Below are 10000 nucleotides of genomic sequence, written 5' to 3'. Positions count from 1 at the left end.
GTATGTACCTAAAGATGTGTGATATAAAATTTGTATAGGAAACAAAAAAAGTGTTTCTAAAGAAAACAAACTAAAGAGATAAAAAGCAGATCTGCTCTTTAAGTTTGTCTTCAAAAAACTTTCATATTTGTAATTTTTTAGGACAGCTGCAGACATCTGACTCATATGTTCCTTTGTGTGTGTGTGTGTGTGTGTGTGTGTGTGTGTGTGTGTGTGTGTGTGTGTGTGTGTGTGTGTGTGTGTGATGGAAATCATTTTGCTGCGGTCTCTGTACTGTAATCCATCTCAAACTCAGATTTCCAGTCTGTAGTGCAGATAAAAGACAAACCTGTGTGTTGTGTCTCCTGTAACACAGAACGACCAGCTGAACAAAACAGATCAGATAAACAGATGGATTGTCCTGAGAGCCTAATGTTTACTAATGACTAATGTTTTTTTTATTTATAACAGTGGTCCCCAACCTTTTTGGGGTGGGGGGTGGGGCATATACATTTAAATTAAAATGAATAATTTTAATGTAATTGTATTTAAACATGCCTTTTTAACTCACTACAACGCTAAACCAATGAGAACCCTGAGCTTGTTTCTTTACAACGAGACGGTTCCATCTGGGGTAACAGGAGACAATGACACCCGAAGTGTGTCGCTTATGTCCAGTTTATTCCGTTGTTTTGTTTCGGTTGCCATCACTGCAGAAATCCCCGCTTCACACAGATAGCATGTCGGACATGACGATAGGGATGTAAGTGCTGTGGTGACAATCTCAGGGTATTCCACCATGACTTTAATCCAGAACACCGGCAGAGTTTCTAACTTTCTAACGACGTCTGTTTCGTGCTCATTTTTGCTAATTTGTGGGTTAAATTTGAGCAAACACAATATACACGTACACCAAGCACTGTTAAACATGACAAAGTACCGGTGAACAGAGAGAAGAGCGATACACACCTTCTCGCTCCACCAAAGCTACAACACCACTGCCGCTCGCAGCCGCTCAGCTCCAGACGTCACCTAAACCCGCCCGATATCACGATATTTTGCGCATGCGCGGTATCGGTGCGGCTTTAGGTGACGTCTCTCAGCTCCCGGTTAACCTCTCGTCCATGGAAAGTCGCACAAACCCGAGAGAAATACACCACAGTAAATAAAATGGAAATAATTTAATGTTCCTTGGGCGGCCCGGTACCATTTGGTCCACGGACCGGTACCGGTCCACGACCCGGGGGTTGGGGAGAACTGGTTTATAAGATCATATTTAGCAAGATTGTTTCACTAATGTTTAAGTATGAGAACATTTGTACATCTGTACACTAAACTTCTCCAGAATTCCGTGAGAATTAGCATAAAGACAACCAGGACATCACTTTCAAACCACTTGAACTTCCTTTGTTTAAAAGTGAGTTAAATCTCCATAAAGTGGCAAAATTCACCTGGATGTTGTAGTTCTTTACTTTGCTAACATTTAGCTAGCTAACGCTGCTCATTAACCAGCACTTCACCTGTGTGGCTAAATATTTTTATTCTGAGTGAAATGCTGTGGTTTTAATGACGTTATTTTACCGTATAAAACTAACAGAAGTCTGAGGGGAAGTCGTGTCCTAATGGTTAGAGAGTTTGACTCCTAACCGTAAGGTTGTGGGTTCGAGTCTCGGTCCGACAATACCACGACTGAGGTGACCTTGTGCAAGGCACCGAAGCCCCCAACTGCTCCCCGGGCTGCCCACTGCTCCGGGTGTGTGTTCACTGCTGTGTGTGTGTGTGTGTGTGTGTGTGTGTGTGTGTGTGTGTGTGTGTGTGTGTGTGTGTGTGTGCACTTTGGATGGGTTAACTGCAGAGAACGAATTCTGAGTATGAGTCAACTGTATGTCACGTCACAGACAAATCCACGGATTTTGTCTGTTATATCAAGCTTTTGTTCTCGTCTCTGATCGATTCGTTGTTCTGTGATTGCAGGGTGGCGACGGACCACAACGCAGACAACACGGCTTCGGTCCTTCGCGAGTGGCTCATTAAAGTTCAGACTTTATATCACTATGTGGAGTGGAGACCACAGGAGGAACCCAGGTGAGTGAAATCCTGATGAAGCAGACAGTGAAGGCTGACGTTAGCTCGAAACCATCTGCTGTTGCCTACATGTCCTTTTGCGCTCCTGTGCTTGTGTTAGCGAGTATGAAGACGAGGTCGGACCGAAGCAGTGGACCGATCTACGTTATAAGCACGTGATGAAGCTACGGCAGGCAGCGCTGGAAACCGCCAGGCAGATGTGGGCCGACTACTTTCTGGTACGTCACTTCAGCGAAAGTGGAAGTGAAACTGTGAACTGAATCGATAGGCGAGTATAGAAAGTAGAAAAAAAACATACATTTATTTCTCCGTGTGAATGTAGTAAAGAAAAACACTGATACTGATGAACGAGGGTCACAAGGCGACGCTAACGGTAACAGTGCAACTTTTATGCTTTTATTATCTATTATTAGCCAGGATGGAAATGTCACCTTCTTGGGGTTTTTCTAAAAGCACAGTTTTAACTGAACTAACTAAGGAAAGCAGAAAGGACTATGAGGAGCAGTGAGGAAGATGAGGAGCAGACAGGAAGATGAGGAGTAGTGAGGAAGATGAGGAGCAGTGAGGAAGATGAGCAGTGAGGAAGATGAGGAGCAGACAGGAAGATGAAGAGCAGACAGGAAGATGAAGAGCAGACAGGAAGATGAGGAGCAGTGAGGAAGATGAGGAGCAGTGAGGAAGATGAAGAGCAGACAGGAAGATGAAGAGCAGACAGGAAGATGAGGAGCAGTGAGGAAGATGAGGAGTAGCCAGGAAGATGAAGAGCAGACAGCAAGTCTCATCATATACTTTATTTATGTATTAAATCCCCTTTTCAGTCATATTTCAGTTTAACACTTACTAATAAATGTATGAACAGTTTCAGCAGCTCTGTGTTTTCACTCACAGTGTGTTCAGTCTTTAGCAAACGCTTCGGTGTTTTATTGATGATTTCTGTTATGTTTTTGTCGCCATGGTGATAAAGGACCTACAGGAAAGCAACAACCTTCTGCATTTTATAGCAAACAAGTGATAAATCAAAGTGTTGAAAAGAGGATTGTTTACTTCCTCAGTTGGTACTGTCACTTATTCAGTGAACATCTGAGCCAAAGTGTGGGGTTCATCGTTTCTGCTGAAAACATCTGACCTTCGCTAGGGCTTTGTAGCTCTCTGCCTGCTAGCATAATGTCGCTACAGATGCTAAACAGACGTTATCGAGGTTGATGCTAACTAAACAGTAAACACTAAACACAAACATATCCAATTGTTACTAAAGTCTGATGCTAGTTTCTGAGATTGGCTGGAATGAGACTCATGATGTTTTTATCCAAAAAAAACTAAATCCAGATGTTTCTGCTGCAGCAGTGACATATGACGAGAATGAAACATATCACCGTCAGATGCTAGGCTTCTGGTGTTAGCTTTAGCTGGCCTCAGCTCACCATAAACACAAACACTTTCATTCAGTTATATTAAAATATCCCTTTTCCATGAGAACCAGTCATGTTTGTTGGGTCGAATGTCGCGGCTCGTCCCGTGTAGAAGGTTGTTTTACTTTTATATTATTTTCAGAATCTCTTCTCTCTGATTAGCTTTTTTCCCTTCGCTTTCTGTGTCGAGGGCTATAATCTGTTTGCTGTATAATGTTCGCTGTGAGCTGAATGCCTATTATTATAACCATGTGTGTGTTTGAGTGTGTGTGTGTGTGTGTGTGTGTCTGTGTGTGTGAGTGTGTGTGTGTGTGTGTGTGTGTGTGTGTGTGTGTGTGTGTGTGTGTGTGTGTGTGAGTATAAGCTGATTCCAGACCACTACAAGGCAAAAGAGTGTGTGAACATCATCTACACTGTCCCTTGCTACTGTAGATGTACTCTCTCTCTCTCTCTCTCTCTCTCTCTCTCTCTCTCTCTCTCTCTCTCTCTCTCTCTCTCTCTCTCTGTCTTTCTCTCTCTGTCTTTCTCTCTCTCTCTCTCTCTGTCTTTCTCTCTGTCTTTCTCTCTCTCTCTCTCTCTCTCTCTCTCTCTCTCTCTCTCTCTCTCTGTCTTTCTCTCTCTTTCTCTCTCTCTCTCTCTCTCTCTCTCTCTCTCTCTCTCTCTCTCTCTCTCTCTCTCTCTCTCTCTCTCTCTGTCTTTCTCTCACTCTCTAGTTGGTGGACTGTGATAATCTTCTCACTAACCCTGACGTCCTTTGGAAGCTGATGAAGGAAAACAAAACTATTGTGGCACCAATGATGAAGTCCAGAACTGCGTACTCAAACTTCTGGTGCGGAATGACCTCTCAGGTAGAGTGTGTACTTGTGTGTGTTTGTGTGTACTTGTGTGTGTTTATGTGTGTACTTGTGTGTACTTGTGTGTACTTGTGTGTGTCTGTGCGTGTTTGTGTGTACTTGTGTGTGCTTGTGTGTGTTTGTGTGTGTTTGTGTGTTTATGTGTGTTTGTGTGTGTTTGTGTGTACTTGTGTGTGTTTGTGTGTGCTTGTGTGTGTTTGTGTGTGTTTGTGTGTACTTGTGTGTGTTTATGTGTGTTTGTGTGTACTTGTGTGTGTTTATGTGTACTTGTGTGTGTTTATGTGTGTTTGTGTGTGTTTGTGTGTACTTGTGTGTGCTTGTGTGTGTTTGTGTGTGTTTGTGTGTTTGTTGTATACTTGTGTGTGTTTATGTGTGTTTGTGTGTGCTTGTGTGTGTTTGTGTGTACTTGTGTGTGTTTGTGTGTGCTTGTGTGTGTTTGTGTGTACTTGTTAGTGTTTGTGTGTGTTCGCATGTGTGTGCATGTGTTTGCTTGTGTGTGTGCTTGTGTGTGTGCTTGTGTGTGTGCTTGTATGTGTGCTTGTGTGTGCATGCGTTCATGTGTGTGTGTGTGTGTGTGTGTATACGTGCGTCATTTTATGTTTATATTCAATTATGTCATCAGTAATTACAGGGTGTAAGTGTACATGTAAGTGTCTGTACCTGCATGCTTGTATTAAATGTATTTTGTGTGTGTGTGTGTGTATGTGTGTGTGTGTGTGTGTGTGTGTGTGTGTGTGTGTGTGTGTGTGTGTGTGTGTGTGTGAATTTACAGGGCTACTACAGGCGTACCCCAGACTACATGCCCATAAGGAGTCAGGAGAGGCGTGGCTGTTTCCCCGTCCCCATGGTCCACTCCACCTTCCTGCTGGACCTGAGGAAACAGGCCTCCAGCCGGCTGGCCTTCTATCCTCCACACCCCGACTACACCTGGGCCTTCGACGACATCATAGTGTTCGCCTTCTCCGCCCGCATGGCAGGTGTGTGTATGTGAAATGTTCGTGTATCAATTATGGAAGGAGTCTGTGGTGTCTGTACTGTGTACCAATCAGAGGTGAAGCTGGAGCTTGAAGTTCTTCACATCTTCAGGACAGAGGAAGACACACACCACACTTCTTTATGGTTTCTATGGTAACACGAACATAAATTTAAGCGAGAATAAAGAGAGGGAACCGCTATTTATAGCTATTGTTAAGACGTTCCTCGAAAACATCCCAGTGATTATAGAGGACTAATCTCTCTCCTTCTCCAGATGTTCAGATGTTCGTGTGTAACAGAGAGACGTACGGCTACATCCCTGTCCCGCTGCATACCCATCATTCCTTGCGAGACGAGGCTGATAACTTCCTGCACACGCTGCTCGAGGTCATGGGTCAGTTCCTGTTCAGAGGAATGTTTTTACCCTTTCACACTGTACTCTATACTGGAATGTCTTCATGTATCTATGTTCTGTCTTGGTGTCTGTTGTCAGTGCACGGTTCTCCTGTGGATCCCTCAGGACATCTCTCTGTCCCTCACAAACACCCTGATAAACTGGGCTTTGATGAGGTGAGTGAATTTCTGATGTGATCCTGATCGGTGGTCAGGTGCTAATGAACCGTCTCTAACAGTAGTGTAGACTTGTATTAACACACTCGCTCAGATAGTTCATCGTTACCATAGCAACAACTCTGGGATGTGTATATAGATCAGGGTCATTGTTGACGCGGCGGGGTTTTAAGGAGACGTTCTGTGTAAAGTCTCAGGTGTCAGCAGGAGTTTATGGTTTTGTGCGTTGTGTTTTTTTGTGGAAGTTTATTTTTATGACCTTTACACTAACTGTGTTTCAGGTGTTTGTGATTAACCTGCTGAGACGTTCAGATCGTAGAGAGAGAATGTTAAGGACTCTGTGGGAGCAGGAGATCTCCTGTAAGGTCATCAACGCAGTGGACGGCAAGTATGTACACACACTCACACACACTCACACACACACTCATACAGACACACACTCTCACACACACACATGTACAAACACACACTCACACACACACACACACACTCATACAGACATACACACACTCATACACACAGACACTCGTATACGCACACACACACTCAGACACGCAGACACACACATGTGATCACTAAATCTCCTCTCACTTTATTTACATCTATATAGAATGTTCATCTCTCTCTCTCTCTCTCTCTCTCTCTCTCTCTCTCTCTCTCTCTCTCTCTCTCTCTCTCTCTCAGAGCACTGAATGACAGTCAGATCCGTGCTTTAGGGATCAGAATGTTACCCAGTTACAGTGATCCGTATCATGGGAGGCCGCTCACTAGAGGAGAACTTGGCTGCTTCCTGTCTCACTACAACATCTGGACTGAGGTGTGTGTGTGTGTGTGTGTGTGTGTGTGTGTGTGTGTGTGTGTGTGTGTGTGTGTGTGTGTGTGTGTGTGAGAGAGAGAGAGAGAGAGAGAGAGAGAGAGAGAGAGAGAGAGAGAGAGTTATTGATTGACAGAGAGAAGATTTAGATGTTTTTGTGTGAGGAGGAAAAAGACATGGCATAAAAATAGTCCTGATCCTCGTAATTATGGAGGAGACTGAAGGGAAAGTGATACTGTCAAATATGGACTGTGTGTGTGTGTGTGTGTGTGTGTGTGTGTGTGTGTGTGTGTGTGTGTGTGTGTATGTGTTTTGTAGATTGTAGAGCAGGGACTGCAGAGATCTCTGGTTCTAGAAGATGATTTGCGCTTTGAGCTTTTCTTTAAAAGGAAACTCCAGAAACTGATGCAGGACGTGGAAGCAGAAGGACTGGACTGGGATTTAATGTGAGCGCATACACACACACACACACACACACACACACACACACACACACACACACAAACTGTAATGCTGGAGACCAGTTCTGGACTGACGGCAATTAAGTGTGTAATTAAATGTAATTACACATCACTGAATAATTAGAGGGAAAGAAGTAGAGAGATAATGAGAGAAAATTGGTGCTGGAATTAGTTGCGCAGTAAACTCCAACACACACACACACACACACACACACACACACACACACACACACACACACACACACACACACACACTTCCACATCAGCAAATTATTTTTACCATGATGTCATCACATCACCTCAAAGGAAGATAAAAACGTTTGAGTTTCATTTCATTCTGTTTCAGATTGTAGTTTAATTTGTTCTTTCACTAACATGTGCAGTTACATCGGGAGGAAGCGGATGCAGGTGGAACATCCAGAGAAACCGGTTCCCAACATCCGGAACTTAGTGGAGGCCGACTATTCCTACTGGACGCTGGGCTACATGATCTCATTACAAGGAGCCAATAAGCTGCTGAGGGCGGAGCCTCTGACCAAAATGCTTCCTGTAGATGAGTTTCTGCCCATCATGTACAACAAGCACCCAGTGTAAGAGTTTAACACACTCTGCGTTTGTGTTTGGTTCAGGTCAGGTGAGAGGGATGAGGCTTTTATTACACAGAAAAACAGATTCAGTGGAGGTGAAACTATACTTTCAATATAATTGTGATTGTTTTTTAGTTACATCTCAAAAATAAACTTTAAAATTATAACACAAAGGTCTTTGTAGGCAGGACTACATGTCTCACTATGAGGTGAGGGATCTGTCGGCGTTCTCTGCTGAGCCGTTACTCGTCTACCCCACGCACTACACGGGCGACCCCGGGTACATCAGCGACACAGAGACGTCTACCGTGTGGAACAACGAGACCGTCCGCACCGACTGGGACCGACAGCGTTCGGAAAAGAACCATGCCATGCACTCGCATGCTACCTCTGACCTTTGACCTCTCACAAAAAGGAGCAGGAAATCTTTACTACTTTTTTCCCACCACTTGGTTGTGCTAGTAAACAAAATGCCCAAGCAGTAGGTTGTGCTGTGAGAAACACACTCAACACGACAGCACAATGCTTCCTGTCGATGAGACGTGATACCTTCAATAGGGAAACTCATGAGGTAACCAGACGACAACGAGACACTTAACGAGACACTTAACGAGACACTTAAGCATGATTTAAAATGTGTGGAATGTCTCATTGCCGTAGTTTAGCGATCTGTCCTGGATGTGCTGATGTGGAGGAGCCACAAAACAAAATGTTTGGAATTCTGGAATGATGTAATAATGTAGCTCTAAAGTAAAAGTTTGAGCCTCTAGTAGACATTTCTATCTTTAAACCTAACATGTGGTTCAATGATCACTGCTGTTGCTTGCTAGCTTTATTAACTCCACTGTAAAAAGTAAAGAAACAAGCTTCAGCACGTTCTGGCTGATCAGAGGAGAGACCTAGATCATGACACAAGCTCTGAGCTTCTCATGATTATGTAATCAATCCTAAATTCACAAACATCTTTTATTTATTTATTTATTTAATTTTTGGGGTCTAGATGATTTATTCCAAACTCTATCAGCACTGTTCGCGTTGTGTCTCCGGTGTGGTGCGGCTTTTCATGAATATATTAATATTTAATGTTAAAGGGATATTCAGGTGGATCGTGTTGAACTCTAACAATCCAGTTTGTGCAAAAAAAAAAGCTCTTATTGTCTGTGACTACGGATTGAGCTGAAATACTGGACCAACAGCTCCCGCGTGTTTCACTGGTTTACTGGAGCACTTTCCAGTTCATCTAAAGGAAACTGGTGTATTTTACTTAGTAGCTAATTACTTGAATTTGGGAGTGTAGACATGAAAAATGTGATTATGAGAACTGCGATATAAAAACACAGCTTTAAATCGTACCGTTATTAAAAGTACCGAAGTGACTTTTAACTAACCTGGGAGTTTTGTATCGGTAATTTACAGACGGTCCCTAAGTGACAATGAACATCTGTCGAATATCAAAACTAACCTAACTTCACCTCGGTGTAGTAAATCGGCTGATTTACAAACCAAACGTTGTCTATTTGTGACTTTTTTATTATTTCTTAATGTAGAGTTCTTTTGATTTATTTACTTTATTTTTTTTAATCGTTTAAGGCAACAGATATCGTTTTAACCTTCTGCATGACTTATGATTGTTATTCTACATCGAAATAGTTTTGCATTTACATCGGATCTTTATTTCCGTTTTTAAACCTATATTTTGTATTTATCTAATCCCATTTAGCTTCTAACTGAAATGCGACTTCAGAGAGGAAATTCCACCGTAATGTATTTTTATTCGTATAAACTGCAACTTGATTAACGTCAAATTTCTTTATTTTTTTGTAAATTTTTTAGCCGATGTATTTCTTTTATTAGTTAGTCCCGTTGTTCATTATCATTGTTCTTTTATCATAATCATTTCAGAGCAGTGCCTTTCTGTATGTTTGGAAATTGCATGATTCAACAACTGACACTGTGATGATGTGAGAATCAATTGTGGCAGAAGTTGATGTTTTCAGCTGATCTGAAGTCAGCTCTCTCTCTCTCTCTCTCTCTCTCTCTCTCTCTCTCTCTCTCTCTCTCTCTCTTGCTGTGAGTGTGCTTTAATTTATTGCTCATTTCTGCTAACACTGTGATCAGTGTCTCTGTACAAAGTGTTAGGATGTAAAATTACAACCACAATGTGAAAGAAACAGAAACTTGTTATTCTTTCTTAGTTATAATTATAATATAGTTATAATAGTAGGCCGAGGAATTAAAGGGGTTTCTCAAAAAAGAACAAACAAAC

General features: G+C 42.5%; 1 protein-coding gene across 3 annotated transcripts in view; it reads left to right on the top strand.

Annotated features, from left to right (window-relative positions):
• colgalt1b (collagen beta(1-O)galactosyltransferase 1b) overlaps positions 1–10000 on the top strand; it is a 13973-nt gene that overhangs the window by 3933 nt on the left and 40 nt on the right. For 2 of the 3 annotated variants that reach the window (XM_047803216.1, XM_047803217.1), the window contains exons 2-12: positions 1954–2064; positions 2165–2282; positions 4187–4321; positions 5100–5304; positions 5577–5696; positions 5796–5872; positions 6154–6260; positions 6557–6689; positions 7005–7132; positions 7531–7737; positions 7919–10000. The exon at positions 7919–10000 is cut by the window's right edge and continues 40 nt beyond it. In XM_047803216.1, coding sequence (XP_047659172.1) covers positions 1954–2064; positions 2165–2282; positions 4187–4321; positions 5100–5304; positions 5577–5696; positions 5796–5872; positions 6154–6260; positions 6557–6689; positions 7005–7132; positions 7531–7737; positions 7919–8135 — 1558 coding nt within the window. In that variant the 3' untranslated portion in view covers positions 8136–10000. Of the gene's footprint in view, positions 1–1953; positions 2065–2164; positions 2283–4186; positions 4322–5099; positions 5305–5576; positions 5697–5795; positions 5873–6153; positions 6261–6556; positions 6690–7004; positions 7133–7530; positions 7830–7918 lie in introns of all 3 variants that reach the window. The other variant, XR_007138449.1, reaches the window with a different exon arrangement.

This window comes from Tachysurus fulvidraco, chromosome 18 (assembly GCF_022655615.1).
Source record: "Tachysurus fulvidraco isolate hzauxx_2018 chromosome 18, HZAU_PFXX_2.0, whole genome shotgun sequence".
In the NCBI taxonomy this organism is placed as follows: Eukaryota; Metazoa; Chordata; class Actinopteri; order Siluriformes; family Bagridae; genus Tachysurus; species Tachysurus fulvidraco.
This window is presented reverse-complemented; position numbering and strand designations above follow the sequence as displayed.